This window comes from Sinohyriopsis cumingii, chromosome 5, assembly GCF_028554795.1.
Source record: "Sinohyriopsis cumingii isolate HCF-2022 chromosome 5, ASM2855479v2, whole genome shotgun sequence".
In the NCBI taxonomy this organism is placed as follows: domain Eukaryota; kingdom Metazoa; phylum Mollusca; class Bivalvia; order Unionida; family Unionidae; genus Sinohyriopsis; species Sinohyriopsis cumingii.
In genome coordinates, this window is record NC_142965.1 from 40059767 (window position 1) to 40081829 (window position 22063).

At 35.5% G+C, this 22063-nt stretch overlaps 1 protein-coding gene across 2 annotated transcripts in view; it reads left to right on the top strand.

The window, feature by feature from the left end:
- The window catches only part of LOC149798990 (gamma-tubulin complex component 3 homolog), a 131473-nt gene that overhangs the window by 85203 nt on the left and 24207 nt on the right, over window positions 1-22063 (top strand). For both annotated transcript variants that reach the window (XM_089957914.1, XM_089957915.1), the window contains exons 13-19: window positions 3085-3179; window positions 11993-12175; window positions 15252-15354; window positions 16410-16537; window positions 17539-17603; window positions 18365-18500; window positions 20522-20590. In XM_089957914.1, coding sequence (XP_089814040.1) covers window positions 3085-3179; window positions 11993-12175; window positions 15252-15354; window positions 16410-16537; window positions 17539-17603; window positions 18365-18500; window positions 20522-20590 — 779 coding nt within the window. The remainder of the gene's footprint in view (window positions 1-3084; window positions 3180-11992; window positions 12176-15251; window positions 15355-16409; window positions 16538-17538; window positions 17604-18364; window positions 18501-20521; window positions 20591-22063) is intronic.

Genomic DNA, 22063 nt, shown 5'->3' on the forward strand with positions numbered 1-22063 from the left:
ACATACACAGGAAATAGGAACAATCAAAACTGATGTTGAAGCGAACAAAAAAAATGTAGACGCGTATTGGCGGGGAATAGGATTAATCAAAACTGATGTTGCAGCGAACAAAAAAGGTATAGACGTGCATACATATGAAATAGGAACAATCAAACTTGATGTTGCAGCGAACAAAAAAAGTATGACCGAGAATACACGGGAAATAGAAACAATCAAAACTAATGTTGCAGCGAACAAGAATAATATAGACGCGAATTTGCGGAGAATAGAAATAATCAAAACTGATGTTGAAGCGATTAAAGACGGACTACCGAGAATAACAGAGCAACTCGAAACTAATATTGAAGCGAACAAAAAAAATGTAGACGCGTATGGAGGGGAAATAAAAACAATCAAAACTGATGTTGAAGCGATTAAGGACAGACTACCTAGAATGACAGAGCAACTCGAAAAAATGAAAACACCTCATGGGATCATCGGCAGTGGCGTATACACGGTTCAATACGGATCATTCGATTGGACTCCTACGCGTAATGCAATAGATGTCACCGCAATTGTTAAGGGCATTTATCGATTGACATTGATTTCGGCGATGCAGTTCAGTATATCATCGCCGAGTTCATCCGGGTTTAACAATACAATATCAACAATCATTGACAAGGATACAATCGAACGGTTTATAATTAAAGCCGTTGATAGCAGTCTATTTAGGGCAAACATCACATGGTATGCGGAATTTGTAGTGGATCTAAGTAATTAAAAACACTAGCTCTTTTAAAATAAAAATGACCACCAAGGTAATTGAATCAGAGGTATCACCGACGTCACATCAATATCGATTCGATACCGCAAAAGAATTCTCCGTGAATTTGAAAACGCTTTCCGAACAATACCGTGCAAAAATAAAAAAATACCGCAGAAAAATAACCACCATCGACGCGGTCGTGTACTCGGTGTCGGGTATAGTAGCCGGTACCGGTGTTATTTTATCCACGGTGACCACGATAGCCCCGATCGCTGTTCCAGTCGCTATCTCCGCGATGACAACAATTGCTGGAGTCGCCAACGCAATCACTAAAAAGATATCATCATGTTTTCAGAAAAAACTCGACGAGTATACAGTAAAACATCAAATAGTATCCGACGCGTACTCGAAATTATCCGGGTTGATCTCGTTATCGATTGATAATTTGTTCATATCCGATGTTGAATTCTCCACGATGGTCCAGTTGTATAGCTCCGCGATGTCAAAAATCGAGGATTTTCAACTGGAAGCCGGAACCACCTGGTTGTTGAAATTAGACACTAAAAACAACGAATAATAATAATGTCGCTGAACCCCGAAGGGTCTCAATTACTTCAGCGGATCGCGGAGAACACCACTCCGGTACAAACAAATATGATATCGATAACGTCAACGAAGCCAGAATTCAGTGTGAACTTCCCGTCGCCGGTTCCAGTGAAGGAAATAGCGCTGGCAAAATTGCGAGTATATCACAGTTGGCCTAATATCCGAGCGGACGCATTTAACGGACAACAACCTAATAACTCGCTGGTTTTTGCGTGGACAAATAAGCCCGATGGGACCCCAGACTGGAATGAGGTTACAATACCAACTGGGTCATACCAAATAGAACAAATCAATGGAGAATTTCAGCGCAGGATAAAATCGATCACAGGAAAAGAATCAAAAATCGCTATTACGGTTCATGAACCGACGTTATCGTCGACGATTGAAATAAGCACACCGGGGTATATGGTTGATATCTATAACAGTTCAATAAGAACCATACTAGGATGGCCTAAGAATCCACCAGAGGACTTGCACACGAATGCGCAATCGTATCATGAAATTATCCCCCGGTATCAAGGTGTTTTGTCCACCGCAAAAAACGCGTTATTACCCGGCAGGTTTTTATTTCAAGACAGGAATAACATGCAATGGCATTTTCGGCATAGGGGAACTCCTGAATCGCGCGCCACATTCATAATTGATTTAGATAATATCACTAATATGTTTGCCGAGATTGATTATTATTACCAATTACAACTAGAACAGCTACGGGAAACAAAAGAACGAAAACACGTTGAGGTGTTAAATCAACTTATATCAGACATGGAATATATCAATGAACGAATCATCGGGACAATATCCGCTAACAGCGATGATAATAAACAAAAATTCCTAACCGAGTATAATATCACAGAAGCCGTTTTACCCGATTTTAGGTTTCCAGGATACAACGCGCCAGAACTAAGAAAGTCTCTTAATGATTTTCTCGGTCAATCAACTATCCTCAGACACGATAACGGAGATGGTGGTAGGCATATTGCCCCGTACAACGTAAATATCGCATCGGTGATAGCGATCAATCTAGTGTGTGATGTTATCGAAGGGAGTTACCAGGTGGATACCAAGCAATCAAATCAAGCTCAACAGGGATATATCCTTTATTCGTTTTCACCAACAGCCCCTCCGGGATTTTTAATCGTTGAGAGTCCGATTAATCCGGTCTATATGCGATGCCATAATCGATTTTTAACGAGAATTAATTTCAGACTTACCGATCAGTCAAATAACCTAATTGACCTACAAGAGGAGGAGTTAGTGATCACTCTGTTTGTAAGATCATAGCAGCAGGGGGGGCCGATGACATCGACGCGGGACGCCCGATGATTACCACGGGAAAACACCAACGAGATGTTGTCGCGAAATATAGCGTTTTCGAGCAAAAAACGCTAAGGCTCCATTTGCCAAACGGAGACTTTATTTTTTTTTTGTTCGAAAAGTGAGATTTCGAAGGAAGGCTCTATTTGTCGTTTTAAAGCCTCAATCAAATTTTGTCGAAAAAGTTGTCGGATTCGCCCCCCCTGCTGCTCAATAACACTAATTTTCTATCACAGACTTGGATCTAACTTTGGAAATGGCTTGCACTTTGGATAAGAAGCCTATTGGAGGTGTGGTGGTGAGACAAGGAACACTTTCGATTCCTGGTCTATAAAATTTCTCAGATTAAGTCCACAGAATGATGAATATTAATTACCAATACATGCAATTCAGTAAATTTCTGATATTCTTTTCAGGTAAAAAGGGTGGATCATTAGCTTCTACTATTTATTCCTACATGCAGCATGGAGATCCATACATCAGGAACCTCATTAAACACATTCTTACAATGGTATGTATTAATCTTTTCTATTATGTGTAAACTTCCATGACACATTGACATGTACTTACATGTTTTGTTGAAGTAAAAAACAATGGTCACTTTCTGACAGTATCAGCATGATTACCAGTAATAATAATATTTTTGTTAAAGTTTTGCATTTGCTGATGTTTTCTCAGCCTATACAAATAGTAACGTCATACTTGAAATGTCTCATTACAGAGTAAGGACAATTTGTTATGTGACACACTCAGCCACCGCCTTAATACTTTAGGGCCAGGGTCCCAGACATGAGAGTTTTTGTAAATGTTTTAGGTTTAGTTTATTATTTGTGCATTGCTTTCATTCACATACTGCTGAGCAGTAAATTGCAGTTTTTTACCCAATTGACCTACTAAATTTTGCAGTGTGAGGTTCAGCACAATATTTTCTATGATGCAGGCCAGAGCTTCCAGCAGGTGGTTAAACTGTTGTAATAAAATGACTTTAATGTAGCTGAAAGGTTGATCAGTCTCACCATAACTGTTACATCCTACTTGGTATACATGTTAATTAAACAGTGCCCCCCCCCCCAATTTATATTGTTTAAGTGGTGTGCTACCAAGTGTCAGTAGCCGCTTTATATGAAAAGAGTAATTGGTTTGCATCAAATACCATCTGTATACTGTTGGGCTACTTTGGTAACTCAATGTTTTAAAGGCATACATTTTATCTTGGAGTTTTTCCTAAAAAGCAAGAATAAGAATTTCATATTATGTCCACTACATGCAGATTTTTTTTTAATATAGTACTTTTGATAATACCTGATGGTTAGAAACATTATTTTCAGAAAGTATGTACTTAAAATTCATAAAAATTATAAGTTATGGATGTAATATTTTTGAACTTACGAGCTTGCCCCAAAGTATGACATCAAAGTTAAAGTTCAGGTAAAATATGTGAATTTTCAGGAAATAATGTTATACTTATTTTACGAATATTTCACTTTTGATTTCTTTTAATCTTTCCTTGAGGTTAAAACTGTATGCCAATACTTAAAGTTATATATTGATTGTATAGCTATTCACCATTAGACCATGCCTCCAGTTATAATGTGGCACTACTGTGGACACCATGACCAAAATCCTATCACAATAAGGATTAAAAGAAAACAAGGTGAAACTTAGTCCTACATCTTTTCCTTTTTAAAAACACCATTATTTAACATATTTTGATATTGCCCACTATACATGGTTTTGAATATTATGTTAGTCACAATATATCACAGTGCAGTACATAAGGGCTGTTCCAGTAAAGCATATACCCCCCCTGGGGGGGGGGAAGGCACTTTCAAATTCAACCAACCCACAACAGAAGCAGTTAAAAAAAATTATGATCCACCATCAGATGTGTTTTAATCAAGAAACACTGCCCCCTACAGAAGTATATTTTTTTTCATAATTTCTGGCTATGGGTTAGTGGTCGGTAGAAGCGATTTTAATATTGGGTTGGGGATAGAAGTGATTTAAATGACAGCTGGCTGGAGGTAGTCTACTGAATTCTTATAGATCATATGATCTACTGCATATTTTTATTTGTATTCGTTCATTATAATTAGTCTTTTGTCCTTTTGTTTGTTTGTCTGTCAGCCAAGTATGTCTCTGATACTGTGAAATCACAAATTTTCAAGGTGGCTTATTATTTGTAGATGTCATTGATCAGTCCCTTAATACCTACTAATTTAACATCCATGAATACAGATTTTATAATAGATATTTCTGTTCTAATACAGAAATCATGAATTTGTATCCTTACTAAACTCTGTGTTTCCAAAAGTGATAACTATGTCTTGCTATTTTTCTTTGTTCTCAGGCATGCTGCTCTTGATTAGAATAAAAGTTAAATCTTGTATTGCTTTAAATGTATGGTCAGATTCTATGATTCAATGTTATTATTTTATCCAATAAATGTTTTGGCAAACTTATATGATTTGTCAGAACAAAAACCAATGATGCCTGTGGAAGTGATGTTGCATCATTTGTCTACTTTTACACTATATCATTTCTTGTAAGAACATCTTTTTCAGTTACCAATGTCTTATTTTTATGCCTTGTTGCAAGACTAATATAAAGTTATGAAAAAATATAGCAAGTCAATCATTTTTATATCATAAGTTAGATTTTAAAAAATGGATAAAAGTCAAGGAATCATTTTTCCCAGAGCACTCATAAAATCAGTGTCATTGCAGTTAACTGTATTGTCAACAGCATCATCATCATCACTGATGGCCTGGCAGTAACATTCTGCTCTTTCAATCCAGTTGTCACAGGTTCTATCTCCCACTTCTAGTCTTTCATATGAGACTTATACCTATGGCCTGAGGGGCTTTCATGGCAGAGTGGTATAAGATGCTTGTCTTGTGATACAGATCAGAGGGGCTTCCATGGCAGTGGTACAAGATGCTTGTTGTGTGATTACTTGCCTCAAATGTGCTAATGAGAATGTTGCCAGTTACTTGTGGAAGGTCAGTGGTTCTACATAAGTGGTGTTTGATGTCTCAAAAGGACTTGAATTTTCTTCAGCAGTAAAACTGGCTGCCATATATATATATTCATCATCTGAAAATGGTGTAAAGGCCATAATGATCTACTGAAACCCCGAGATCTCACGTCTAAATGACTTAAGCTGTTGGAGATAAACGTCAAATCAACAGAGGCTCCATGTGCCCAAGTGTACTAAGGTGCTTGCTTTTACATCACTTAAACATCTTACAGAGTGAGTTGTGTCACAGATCAACCAATTTAGGTTGGTGGTCTTTCGGGGTTCTTCCTCCACCTAATATATTGTTAAAAAATTCACCAAAAAACCCAAAATCAAACCACACTGAATCAACCAACTAATCAACTGTGGCCACAGCAGCAAAGGTACTAGTCAAACATTTTTGCCACAGCTGTACGAGTTTATAACTTTTGACTCAAGTAATTTTTGTAGACCTTAGAATATCATCAATTATGCCTTTCTGACAGTTACCTAAAAGTCATCATCAGTTGATGCAAATGGATTTTTCATGGTGAGCATATTAGATGGAAACGTCTTGAGCAATCTTGCATCACACACTGCCGAAAAGTTTACATTTTAGCTCATTTAAATTTTTTCTTAACAATGTTCATTGTTCCAACTAGAACTGTTATAACTTATTCAAGCTATATTCACCAATATCTGGAGATATGCATCTGTAATAAATATTTGTATCAAAGTATGAGAATGCATCAATGTTTTTCAATGATGCATTTGAATTGAGCAACAACCACAATCAACAAACCAAGAAATAAATTTATTCACATCTCTCAGGCAGAAGTAGGGTATAATCATAATCTGCCAAAAGATTTTTAAATTTTTAAATTTGCCAAATATTTTTTCCAACCATACTGATTCAGTGGACATATCACCCGAATGGACAGAAACAGACCAGAAGGTTAAAATCAATTTGATACAGCTTTTAAGTAGCTAAATTCATATTGGTTCAGTTAACTGTATGCCCTTTATTGTCTTCCTTTTGATGAAATTTCTAACTGAAGCTAAGAAAATAATGTTGCACACATAAAAATGAGGCACACTTCTACTCATTATTGTGTTTATTATACTTCTCCATTCCAACCTGTTCTTATGATCTTCTCCCCCCACATACTGTTTGTCTTGTTTATGATATGCATCTAAATTTCTCACTTACTACTACTATACAAATGTTCTGTGAATATGCATATCAGTGTGAAACACAATGGGGAGACTAAATCCAAGATTGAAAACCTCTACATTTCTGGATGTATTCTGCTTGGATTCCATATTTCTGCACAAAACTCAAGAATTCAGGACTCTCTGTACTAATTCAGTTCCCACTATAAATTTGTGCAAACACCATGATATTAAAATTCAGTAACTTGAAATTTTGAGTGCTCATGATCAAATTTATATCAGTATAGACACATCTATGATGACAGCTTTTGTGAAAAGAAAACCGTAACAGCCGCACCATTTTCTGGATCTATACAGATTTGAAATGTGTGCTTTCAATACTGCACCAAAGAGTCAGCTGCTGATTTCAGTAATGAGTCGTCCAAACTCGGGTCTGTAAAGGGATGGAAATTATGTTAATGAAACAATGTCCCTCACTTTTTTTCAGTTACAAGTAGGACAAGCTCTCAAAAGATTGTTTTTACTAAAATCTTACTTTCATTATCAACCAATCAGGGACAGTCAAACCCATATATACTCTGTTTTATCTTCACTGATTTATAGTATGGTTCTCGTTCTTCCACATCTGTAGTAATTTGAGTCCTTGAACAACTCTCAATGGTTGTAAGCCTGTTTCGACCATGCTGAATGGACACACTGTAAGATAATGTTCAAGTAACAGAAACACCATGGGATAACCAGAGACCAATAAAATCGAATAGTCAAGTTATCTCCTCTGCAGGGATGCTGCCAGGATTTCAGGATGTACTCTATGTTTTGTGTGTGTGTGATCTCCAATGAACAAGTGGTGGCGGTGGGAATAGCCATTGTTAAATATCTCCCTAACACTTAAATATCTGTCACTCTTTCTTACTGTTCCACTCTGTTACAGCTCTACTGAAATCAAAATTCTCGAAGAGATGTCATCTCTAGTTGTATAGCGATTATTACTGTGATGTCATTGGGCATGGTCACATGGTTGTGGTGGGGTCTTGGTTGGGATGGCATAAAGACCATAGGCTTAATCCATATTAGACAGCTAATTACGATGTTGTCAAAAGAATTAAAAAATTTCTAGCAATTCAGTTGGACCCGGATACTTGATTCATAGTCACTGAACAGGTTCTAAAATTGATGTGTTTATTTTGGAGCTATGTTCCTCCATCACATTCAAGATTTGGATATACCAAAGGTGAAATTGGTACAGTTGCATTCTAAACTACTATTGCGGCTACTTCAAATGTTTTTTAATGTGAGACTTTAATGCAAGAACTCGTAGCTTCAGTGATTTTGGGGTTAAAAAATTAAATTTCTTCTCAAATAACTCAATTTGGTGCAGATTACATTGTGTTTTAATGATACAGTGAGAATTCTTGATGTGTAAAAATTGCGCAAGAAATGAACATCAGATCAGAAAATTACTACCACTGGGAAAATACTGATAGGAATATACAGAAATAATGATAGAATTATTTAAGTAGAATATGTAGTGACAATACGAGCGCTAGTTCTACAAATTTGTGCAAAATACATCTTGTACAACTATTCTGTTGTTTCTAACAACACTGTAATATGGCAATAATTTCTGTCCACTTTTTACTTTAGTCCCTTGCTAATTAATAGTTTTAGATTTTACAACACTAAGCACATTTTACCTTTTGACAATAACACATCATTACAAATATTTAGATTGCAAGAAAATAGAACGTACAATTTTATTAAAAGCACTGGTACCAGTAAGACTAAAGGAGATGGTTAAAAAAAAGAATGATGATGAACAGATTAGTAGTGTAGTAAAGAATCCATATATCAGAATGACATCAAGTATTTTTTCATCAATTTCATCATCAGTTAATGATACTGCTTAAAAATGTATTGTACTAGATACTATACATTTTTAGTTATCCATTTTGCAATACAAATACCAAATGATGGCTTGGAACTAAGTGTCAAAAGGTCTGCAGAAAATACCACCATGATCAAAATATACACAGGAAGAACCTAACACAAACAGGACAAATTTTATCCATCTTGCTTTGAGTTTACACAGATCAGTCAGTCTCTTATGTTTAATGTCATTTAATGTTTGTACATAGAGAGCATGTACATCATTTGGTCATACATCTGCATGATATAAAAGTTTGCCTTTTTATTCTTTTGTTGCTCAGTGGTTCTGCCAACTTGAGATCTACACACACTTAATTATGTTGTACGAGGATTCTCTGATGTTCCCTATGAGCATTAATCTGTTAATTATTTCTGAATTTAATATGATCCTCCTCCTCTGTATACGAATATTATTCTGTGCTGTGAACTCCTTTAATTGCCTGCTGTCTGAAACGCATGTTCATAACTAGCTTGAACAAGTTACTGTTCTTTATGGTTGTGCAATTTTCAACATCTCACATGTATAGCCCCATGGGTAATCTCTATTGGATATCTCTGTTCCAAAAAGAAAAGTTTTGAACTAGAGGTCTCATTAGGATCTTAAAACTACGAGTCCATGGCTCCCACTTTGGTAAAAAATATGAGTCCCACCAGGAAAAGTTGCAGTCCCCTCTCAGAAAAATATGCAAATTATAAGAACTATTGGTTGCCATAGAGTTTAATTTCTACATTCTTTATAACACTGACATAGCTTTTGCTTGTCCATCAGAGTGAGTCTGAATTTTTTCGATCCAAGGAAGGTCTTATTCAAAGCACTAAGCTAGGCATCACACTTTCTTACACTTGGCTACTGTCCCTTCCAAACTATCAGTTCTAGCAACTTTAGCACTCTCCTGAATCTCACAATCTTCGTCAGTTTGCCGTTGAACCCCAAAATACTCATTTAAGTCCAAGTCTCAACATGTCATGATTCCGAGGTCACGTGCACTGCTTATTCAGTTACACTCGGATATGTACACAATAATGAAAGGTAAAGTTGTTTATCTGATGTACTGTTATAAATGACTACATGTACATCTCTGGGTATTTCTGCCTCTGAATTAAAGCACTGTAAATATCAGTAGATTTTCCCACCAAGCTGTGAGTCAAAGCCTTTGATCTTGCCGCTTAGCTATTGCAGCATGTTCTTTTGATGTACTCTTATAATGGTGACGACGGGGGGGGGGGGGGGGGGGCTTTCAACCACTAAATTCTGTCATTGTAAATATCAGCACAGCTAACTGATCAACACATTTTCCCACTATGCAGGTGACTGAAGCAGGACTGGCAAGTCTTTGAATTTTACCGCCCACCTAAATAAAAAAAAATGGCGTCCAAATACATGTGATTATAAGCATTTCCGAGACCTCTGTCAGTTTTCACTAACATGAATCCTGCCAAAGATTCACTTCCTTGAATCAGTATTTTCCTGCCTCTTATGCCAGATTTTTCTCTTCCATAATGCTGTATTAGGGTTTTAAGTCAAACATTCCCATAGTCTGCTTGTTTAGACATGGGTATCTTGAATATATATAACCGGCATATTGTCCATCCAACACGTACATCAGACTCGCACTCAACATCAATTATGGGCTCGAAATCCCACACTGGTATTTCCAGTGACCTTTTCCCAATGTCCAACAGACCGATATACATGAAATTCATTGTCATCATAGCTATCACCAGCCATTATTTGCCGACTGAAAACGTCTGAAGACAAAACGTGTTGTGATTCAACCATTTTGATTTCCTGTGTGGCCCTTATTGGAAACATGCATTTGTAAAACTTCCATGATGAAAGTAAGGCTAAAACTCCATAAAATGCTGGTTTTAGGGCCAATCAACCAATCAGATTTAGTTTAACAACCATTCATGTCGAACCGAAGTATCCAGATATCTGGATGTCGCATCGGCTGCTGTGAGACAGCTGCGGCAGCATGAATTACGTCATGAAATGCACTTTTAAAGTTAAAAGTTTAATAAAAATTGCATACTGCGCAAAGCATATTTTTTTTATATCCGCGACGTTGACGTAATTTGCCGAACACGTATCACTGCTTTAAAAGTACGCGAATTCGTACAAATGACATGTACTGGCATCATTTTCTGACCCAATATTTTATTCACGTTTAGATCGCTAGGAGGGGATTAGATGCTATTTTAAATATATATTTGGTTTTTTGTTTTCTTTCTTTCTGACAACCCCACCAGCGATTTCTCATTTTGTTAACACAACCCACAACAGAAGTGATTTTTCTAACCAACCATCCACTGTCAGAATCAAAATAGTTCGAAACACAACCTCCTACAGAAGTTTTTTTTTTAAAGTGCCATCCCTGGGGGGGATATATGTTTTACTGGAACAGCCCTAACACATCTGGCCATAAAAAGAAGGGTTAGAATGCATATATGATTGTAATATCAAAGACATATTTAGAGGTAGGCAAATGGATATATAAGGGTTTTGGAAATAACTACATTTTTCAGATAGAAGGGTGTTTAGGTAAAAGACCTTGAACTGAAAAATTAAAGAGAACCAGGAACAGAACTGTTTAATTTTAATGTTTTATTATGTGAAGTTTATTGTTTTCCTTTGATTTGTTTGCAGAATCTCATCAACTACATCAGCAATACTGAAAGCTTTGCTTTTTGTAATATGTTTATACTTACATCACTTATTTTTTGATTCATTTAATTATTTGTCAACCAGTAAGTATGTATTAGTCTCTTGTAATTATTATATAAAAAATAGATGGTAAACACAGCTTGTGAGTGCTTGAGTTTTGGGAAATTGGTTGAGCTTTTAAACAAATTTAAATGAAGTACCTTTTATCTCCAGACTTGCTTGACAAAGAAAGCTTTTGATTTATCTTTATCTTACTACCAGTATTACCTAGTCAGTGTGAAATTGGTGACATGCATCAAGCAATCTATGACAAGTCTACTCAGGTTGGCGATTCTGGGTCTATGCAGTTTGTTAGGATTAATCAGTGGAATGAATAGCATAGACCCTTATGTGTTATGTAATAGTAGATTAGGATCTATGCAGTTTGTTAGGATTAATCAGTGGAATGAATAGCTTAGACCCTTATGTGTTATAATAGTAGATTAGGGTCTATGTTGTTCATAGTTGGACTGAGCTTAAAAGGGATTATATGCAGTACATAATATTACATTCTTTTTAACAGGTGTCTCAGCCTATTTATGCCACACTTCTGCGTTGGATTTATGATGGTGAATTGGAGGATGTACATGATGAGTTCTTTGTTGCGGCAGACCCTACAGTGAAAAATGACAGATTGTGGCATGACAAGTACAGTCTCAGGAAGTCAATGATTCCGTCTTTTATTAACATGGATCAGGCTAGAAAGGTATATTTGCAAATGTGTGCAAGATTAATGGTAAAAGAAATTCTTCAAGATGAGGTTTTAAAACCAGTTTTTATTTCTATATTTTCACAGTATTTTCAGTGGAAATTTCTTTGAAATTATGGATAGTTATTCTAGGTATCAATATTGTAGGCAGGGCCTTTTTCCTTAATACTCTACTTTAGTACACTGTACTGTAATACACTGTACTGTAGTACACTGTACTGTAGTATGCCGGAGTTCTCTCATTGCATTATGTTAATCTGATGCTTAAGAGTTTGCTGTGATGCAGCTCTGTTGTTGTGGGGTTTAACACGATTTTTCAGCACATGATAGGCTATACATGGCGGCCAGTATTAATGGTGGATGAAGAACCCGGGAAGAACCACTGACCCACGCAATGCTACTGGCAAGCTTTCTCACATACCCACATTTGCCGAATCCTAGACTAGAACCCACGCAGACAGAGGTGAGATGGCAGTGATCCGTAATGGAGAGCGCTTTAGACCACTCGGCCACTTGGGCCCCTAAATGCAGCTCTGTAATCATTTCCAAGTTCAGTTCCAGTTTTGATTTGAACTTCACAGAAAAATTCAGTATGAAAAACATTATCTCCTTTTTGCTTTGGCATTTGCCATGTTAAACAGCTTCTTGTAACACTTTGTTTGGCTCACATTTTATTTATTGATCACTGTCAGAATCACCCTCAGTGTCTTTTTCTCTCTCAGATTTTTCATTTTCATCATCACAGTTTAATTGATATGTATGGTACTTTTTTGGTGTCTTAACAGTATGTCTTTCCATGTGATAACCTGTCCTGCAAACAACCCATTGGTTTTGTCTGCAGTTGAGGGGTATCTTTTTCCACATGAGTCTGACTTTGTAGCAATAAAATGCGATGAAATCTGACAATGCAAAATAATCTTATCTGTATTGTAATACTAAGTGTTATAGTAGAGATAAGGTTGTTTTGTGTATTATAGTACAGATAAGGTTATTTCCTGTATTATAATACAGATAAGGTTATTTCCTGTATTATAGTACAGATAAAACCACTCTGGTGGCCTAGTGGTTAAAGCGTCCGACTCGGTTGCAGGAGGTCGTGGGTTTGATCCCTGGCTGAGTCATACCAAAGACTTACAAAATTGGTACCAACAGCTGCCTCGCTTGGTGCTCAGCATTAAGAGGTTAGTGTTAGGACTGGTCGGCCTGGTGTCAGGATAATGTGTCTGGGTGGGACATCATGCTACATGTCTGCGGCATGATGCCCCAGTGCTGGACATCACTATAAACTGCCACACTGCAGACATCATAGCGATATGACTAAAATTGTTAAAGCTATGTTAAAAATCCAAATCACTCGCACACATAGTACAGATAAGGTTATTTCCTGTATTATAGTGCAGATAAGATTATTTCCTGTATTGAAGTACAAATAAGGCTATTTCCTGTTTATATATTACAGATAAGGTTTTATTTCCTCAATTATGTACAGATAAGGTTATTTCCTGCATTATATTACAGATATGGTTATTTCATGTTGTCACATATTTAGTCATATTTTACTAATTAAAAATCAGACTCCTGTGCTCTTATGTATATTACAAGATGTGATTTTATTTGATCTTTGTTGGCCTAGAGCCAAAGAAACCCTTACAGTCAAGAATCTTTGAACTCCCATTTTCTCTTTCAATTTTACTTCCTGTCATAGTCCAGTTTCATTTGAGCTTGTTTTGTTGACTTTTCATTCAACTTGTCACCATTCAGCCAAAGTTTTATTAGAAAAATATCCATCCAGATGCATTCCTGGGAAAATTCAGTGTAGTCCTGAATAATGGTTTAAAGGGGTCCATTGATTGGTTCAGAATAACAGATCCTCAGGGAAGCCATATCCTCCTGTCAATGAAAATCATTCTGATGTAACCATTACAAGATATCGCCTAATAGAAGCTGCATCTGGTTTCAGTCCTAATCAATAAATTTCAGCATACCCTACATAAATGTACAATATATGCTTGTGTAAGCATTGCTCAGACAAAACAGGAACTATTGCCCTTTCAAGTTACAGGCCACATTTTACTTGTCCACAGACAAGTAACCTTGCAAAAGTTTCTTGTACATATGAAACACTTTCTGACTAGGAAAATATGGACATTGGATTTCTGTACCTGATAGGCTGCAGAAAATGACCTATTCAGTTAATATGTTGAAGGAAATGTCCTAATCAGATAATGGGCTGCAGAAAATGTCCTACTTTGAGAATGCCAAATTGACACCCAGTATGGAGTGCAACCCTCAAACTACAGCACATTGAACTGGGTCAGACATGGAATGGTCATCAACAAAATGTCTGGAGGCAAAGGCAAACAAAATGCCTCAAAGACAAAGGCAAATGAAATGTCCCTCACAAAAAGGCAAATGAAATGCTTTGTGATTACATTAAAAGCAACAACCTTGTTATGTCCCTAAGATGAATTGGATTCATCCATGATTGTCTAAATAGGAAATCATTCAGATACAGGTATTAAGAGTGTACACAGTTGACAGGGAGCAAGATGTGTGTGTGTGTGTGTGTGTGTATATATATATATATCTATATATCTATATATACATATATATATATATATATATATATATATATATATATATATATATATATATATATATATATATATATAAAATGAGGTTATGGATTGTGATGCCATTGCATTGATCTGATTTACTGCTCTGGTGGCCAAGTGGTTAGATCGTCCGCTATGGATGTGAGAGAGGTCACGGGTTTGAATCCCGGCCGAGTCATAACAAAAACTTATAAAAATGGTACTAACAGTTGCCTCAGTGGGTTGTCATGCAACATGTCTTCAGCATGATGCCACAGTACTAGACATCACTATTATCTGCCACACTGCAGACATCATAGCAATATGACTGAAAAATTGTTAAGGCTATGTTAAAAATTCAAAACACGCACATTGATCTGACTTCGGTTTTTAATGCATCAGCTGTTTTATTATATTGTTTAAACTTCCCAGGTCCATAGTCAGAACTGTATATGTAAAGTTGCCCCAACTCATTCCAGATTCTGAAAACTGGGAAGTCTATTAATTACCTGAGACAGGTGTGTCAAGATAGGACTCCTATCAAGGGGAGGGAGGCTGCCATGAATATGGACATGAGTCAAGGTGAGATATTTGTCACTGTACTTTACCTGTAACCATTAACAGTCAGTACATTGTAATTAGTGAGGTGAAATTAACAATAACAGGGTTCTTGCTTGACACACGAACATTCATGTAGGCTACATAATTGGCATTCAAGAGAACTCTGAAAACTTCAAGTGGTAAAGTCAGAATTTTGTGTTGCAGTTTTTGGTTAATCAGGTTATTGAAGGACACATAGGCTTTTATGAAATTTCTTCTTCTCCATGTGATTATTTGCAGTAATAAACACACACTTGTAAAATCTGAATTTTTAAAGTATATATCATGTTTGAAGTTGGGTTGGGGTCTGATTGATTAAAAAAAACAAGCCTTTGGTGTCAGAACTGGGAGTAAAATAAGACATTTGGGAGTCTGTGATGTGCAAATGGGGGTTTACTTGAAATAAAGACAAAAATTATGAAGATGTATTTTTGGTATGCCATTGTGTGCACGTCTCTTTGCACTGATAACATCTGTGTCAGTTACTGAAAGTAAAAGTCCGTAATGGATGTTCATTTAAAGCATTTCTGAAGTCCCGTGATGACTGAATGGCAGAGGCACTTGCCTCTGCGGATCACTCACATCTCATTTCCAATCATGGGGATTTGGTTCTGAGCTCAGCCAGCATGTGTATGTGAGAAACTCACCATTTGCTTCCTGTTTTTGGTGGTTTTTCTTGGCTTGTTCCTCCACCAAATATTCTTACTGTCATGTACAGTCTTTCATGTGCTGAAAAATGGCATTACATTTACCATGGTATGTTACATATAAAAATGCATATTAATGAGCAGAAAACTGTATTTAAGTGAAATGAATGAATTTGTTATTTCACGAAAATCATCCATTGTAAAGGGATCTATGACCATAGCCAGGTTACACCAGGGAAAACATTATGCTAGAGTTACAGGTTGAGCAAGGGAGAATAAATATTGGAATAGTACATTTGGTATATGGTATCTGAATAGTATATTTGGTATCTGGTATCTGAATAGTATATTTGGTATCTTAATAGTGTATTAAAAGTATTGTCTTTTCAGCTCAGTGGATGTTCACCCAGGATACAAGTAACGAATTTCAGGACATGATTGACCAAGTCTACAAGGAGACCAGCCGACAGTTACTTGATGTCCTCCATTCTAAGTACAAGTTCCTTGACCATCTTAAGGTAGGACATTGATTCATTTACATTTGCTTGTTTTTGAAAATCCCATTCATCTGTCACTTGGTAATTTGTAACGCTGGTCAAATTACTTGTAATTTTTGTTGTTGTGGTGGTAATCCTGTACATCCGAAAGTTTCTGAGTTTTGTTTTTGTGAAACAGTTTCTGTTACCAAGTGCCAGAATCATAAAAATTAAAATGCAGGATGTCCCAATACAATAAAATGATGAAAATTTAACAACACAAAGTTTCCACATTGATATATTGTGCATAGATTGTACAGCATTTATGGTTGAGGCCTCAAGCTATTTAAAATGATTTTAAGTTGATTTGTAGATATCCAAAGTTGTATTTTTTTTCTTCCATTGTGGGCAGTGCTCAGAGACAGGCGTCATAGGACAGAGTGGAATCACTAGTTCAGAAAACATGGGGAACATGTAAATATGTTGCAAAACAAGATAATTTAAGTTTTACAGGAATTCAGGAAATAGTTTTGAAATGTTGGAATTTGTTTTGTATTGATATAGTAATAAGTACCTTCACATATTGCAGTCTATAAATTTGTACTGGTTTTGTCATTTACTTACTTGTCAGACACTATTGCCCACCATATATCAAATTATTCAGATGCTAATGTCCTCCATATAATCGTTACATGCAAACACTAATGCCCTCCATATACAATATCATACAAACACTAATGCCCTCCAGATAATGGATTGCATAAGGACTATTGCCCTCCACATTCAGGATTATGCAGGCACTCATGCCCTCTCAATTAAGCAAACATAGTAAAAATACAGTCCCTGTATTTTCTTTGGCAGCTTCTTAACAGTTGAAAAAAATAATCAGATAATCAGTCCCAATCTTATTTAAGTCAGCAAATGATTCCTGATATATAGTTTGAATTTTCATTTTATGAACTCATCTTTCCGTTTAATCACAAAGAGATGGAATGTGTTCTTGAGAAAAACAATTTTTATACAGTATTTCCTTTTCCTAACAGGCTATGAGAAGATACCTCCTCCTTGGCCAAGGTGACTTTATTAGACACCTCATGGACTTACTAGAGTAAGTGTATGTGATTCTGTATGATAAATATTTTAATGTCTGATCATATTAGCATGCGTAATCGATGAAATATTTTTGCTATTGCAAATACATGTATTACAGATATTTTTACAGATGTTTTATTGTGATATTGGTTGTTATGTTTCACTAGTTATTATTACTGTTCTTTAAACTCTAATCTGTTATATCTTAGTTCATAAGAAACATTTTCAAAAAAGACAGTGCCATTAAGACACATTCCAGTAAGACAAATGTGACAGGGGATGGTGTAGCAAGTCAGAAAAATTAGGCTAAATACTTGTAAGATCTATGGATCCTGTTCATTATACTACAGATGACAAAAGCAAATAATTATAACTACAAAATTGTCATGATGAGACCAAATTCAGAAATCTCATACTGATAAATCAGATATATTAAACCATATGTAAATAGATAAGTTTGAAATTGAGTGTATAATTTCTCTGACTTGCTACACCATGCTTTAATATTTCCTCTATAATTTTTCCCTGACAAAAGATAAGTTTGTTTAGAAAGGTTGTTGTTATGCTATATAATATATAATCAGATGAAAGTTCATGTTTATAGATTTGCTTATATCTGTCTTTGGGCATTATTTATTCTGTCCTCAGTTTGGCATGGCATTGATATAGCTGTGTTTATTGGTTTAGGGAGAGATCACTAACTTAGAAATGTGTTAGGAAAATGCTGTTTGCTGTAGAAAGCAAATTTCTTGACATGTAATTGTGAAATACTTTCAGAGAGGACCTGGCCAAGCCCGCCAGTAACCTGTACCTCCATAACCTGACAGGGATTCTGGAGACAGCAATAAGGGCCACCAATGCCCAGTTTGATGACTCGGATATCCTGGCAAGGCTGGATGTCCGACTTCTTGAGGTCAGTGAGGATAGGAAACACTGATGTCTTTCATAGACATATTTGAATCTCACAAATTTGTTGTAAAGAAACCCCCACTATAACCAATAGCAGATATATTCATATGTGGTATATGTGCTAATGTTCAGCTTACATTAATTCTTTGAAACAGTCATGACAGGGTTCACGTGGATCTGAAAACAAGACATAGAATTTTATGTTTCTAAGACAGTCTGAGAAAATTTAGAGAATTTTATGCGTTTTCATCTGATATTAAAGTTTTTGTCAAAAGTCAGAGAAATTCAGGAAATCTTTTGACCCTCGGAGAAATTTTACAGTGGATGAGCATGCATCGAAATGTATTGTGTAAAGTCTATGGCTTTTCTTTGCTTGATTTTAGACTTCCTACAGTGCAGAATGTTTAGATTACCTTGGAATATCACAGAGGCATTGATGCTTTCTGCCCACCAATCTCATCAACTTTTGATTTCTTTTGCATCTTATATTTCATGAAATATGGTCATATCATTTATTTTATATGTTTAACAGAAGAATATGTGTTTTGTCTGTATTTGACTTGAAACATGTGGTAGAGGAAAATTTACCATTGGTGTTAGAAAAGTCAAGGAAAGTCAAAGAATTTAGATTCCATTTACCTGTGAGAAACCTATGTTTAATAACACATTCATAGTGAATGTACTAAATGCAATAATAGCAACATAAGTCTACACTTCATTGATTATGGAAAGTTTTTTACATTTAGCTTATTTTCTTGGACTCTTGTATATTGATAAGTTTGTTCATGTTCAAAATAGAAAGTGATATACTAAACAAGGAGGTCACAATAACTTACTAGTCTTGCATTAGTGACAGATATTGACTTTGTGCATCATGGGATGGCAAGCACATGAAGCGTAGCATTCTGTTAAAGTATTGTTTTCAAATAAAGAATGGATTGCTGTCATTTTTTTATAAAGAAAATGAAGAATTCTTGGCCTAATAAACTTGAAATGTACAGGTTAAACCTGTTATAATTTGATGCTCGGGGTCCAAAGAATAACCGTGATATAAACGGGATTGTGTTAACAAATTTTTCGAAAAACTTCCCAATAAAAAATGTGCATTGAAATTTCAATATCAGGTCTAACTAACATCTTGATCATACTGTATATCGTTTGTTTTGTTTGCATGGTTTCATTACTAATCAAATATACTTTAGTTTTTAATTATATACATGCCAATATAGTGGAAATGATGCATGGTGAAGTTAAGGTAATATTAAATGCTGTGCGGGGATTAAAAATATTCTAGGGATACGAATAATCGGCTTTTCCGAGAGCATGTATTTAGGATGTTAAAAAGAGAGGTCACCTTAAATTATAAAATGGGAGCCATGCTGCCATCGCATTATAATGAATTGCAGTATAATGGATTTTACCAGTATTGTTAATATCTAGGATAAAATTAATGACAAAGGTTCTGTCAGTGCAGTTAAAAGACAAAAATGTCTTTAAAGCAGGTTATTATAGTTGTATGTCTCCATCATATTGCTTGGAGAGTGGAAAGTGTTACTTGTTTCTTTTTGTTTCATCTGTCGTATATCATAAATTTAATTGCATTTCTGTAACTTCTGAAGGACCATAATGGTTCAAAAATTATTTGGTAACTGAATTTATTATTAGTAGGTCAAGCTTAATTTTCAGAATTTTGTATTTGACATGGGGAGTTTTGCATGCATCAAGAGTTTCAGTTCCATTAATTAGTTTGTGAAGGACGTAAATGGAATAACATCAAAATTCATTATACTGCTTGAGTGTTTTCTTTTTGTTTATTCTATATGGATTTGGCCTGGTTAGGGATGCTATCTCACTTTGACCCTGCATGTTGAATCTAGTTTTATTTTTAGTGACAACTTGTATGGGAGTATCCTTGTCACATAGACCAGTTTTTGTTTTAGTACATTTTTAAGTAGTTGATTTTGCTAGCAGATGTCTCCTGTTTCTTCTGAAACTACTTGAAAGCCAAATTTATATTTTTTTCAGGTTTCTCCTGGTGATACAGGATGGGATGTGTTTTCATTGGATTATCGTGTTGATGGTCCAATTAGAACAGTGAGTTTTATGTGTAGCTAGTAGAAAATATCTCAGGTGTAATTGTGTTATTTAGAAATTTGTAAGTAATCAGTGTCATTCTTGTCACTGACCATTTTAGCATTTCTTTAAAAATGCCTGCAATGAGAGCTATATTTATAATATAAATTTTTATTCCGTGATTTCATTCTCATTCTGTTTTCTTTAAGTATAAGTAAAGGTCATTGATTTCACCCTTCAAAATTTAACTTTATTTGACATATATTTACATCTTAGATTGTGAACCATTTGTGCTTTGTTATTTTTAGAACACCACATAGACTTTTCCACAGTTACATGTCCTCATATTTTGGTCACGTTTTGTAATTTTGTCACATGTATATAGGGTCCGTAGGGGACCTTGAAAACCTTGAAAAATGAATTCCCTCAAGACCTTGAAAATTCTAAATATTGTCTGGGTACCTTGAAAAGCCTTGATTTTCATGAAACCAAAAGAAATTAATAAATAGTTTTTGTTTTACAGAATTAAATATAAAGAAAAGGGAAAAATAAAAACAATCTCACTGTAAGTTTGTGCCATCATGAAAATTTTTCCACATCTGGCCACTGTTCGATCGTACATTTTGAACTTCCGATTGTACAAAGCCTGGATGTAGCAGTGGTTTAAATTTGAATCATTTGCTTCGACATGGCTGGCTGCCGATTCCAACTTTGGTGCCTAGATGAAGAAAAATATAAAGTTTTGATTGTGAGATCTTTCTTAGAGAGCTTTGCAAAATGCAAATTATGCCAGAAGGATATTGAGTTGCATGCAGTGGAAGAGAGTGCTCCACAGTTATATGCAGCTAGAAAAAAAAAACAAGCTCTTGTAATGGCTCTTAAGACAGGCAAAACAAGAAGCCTTCAGCATGAAATCATTTTGATGAAAGAGAAATGTCTGTGAACACAGAGATTCAAGTTGTAAAATAGAAACTGTATATAGTCTTAATTTGGCATTGAGTGGAAATAGGACAGACGGTAATTGCAATGAACATGATAAATTTAAAAATATAAAATACAGCTAAGCTGAGAGAAATATTAATATATCTAATATGAAATAGTTTGAAATATCTATACGCTGTTTTTGAATAAGCGATAATATAAAAAACAAATTTCTTTACTTTTTTTGTTTATGGGGATAAGTTAAGTAGAAGGTAGGTACTAAAAAGACATTGAGAAATTGAAAGCTGCTGTTGATGACTATGCATTGAAAACAAAGATCCATAAGAAAATCCCCTTTATCATGACATCAAAATAATTTGAGGAAGAGTGAAAAGGACAGTATCGCTAATCTTGAAGCTCTTGAAAAACAGTTTGATGACAAGCTACAAGAACTGAAAACTTCATCCTAAAATATTTTGGACTTTGTAAATAGTATAGTGTAGACAGAGCAAAATGAACTTTGTTCGGTGACTACATTATTCTAATGTCCAGATGTAGGATGTTTAGTATTAA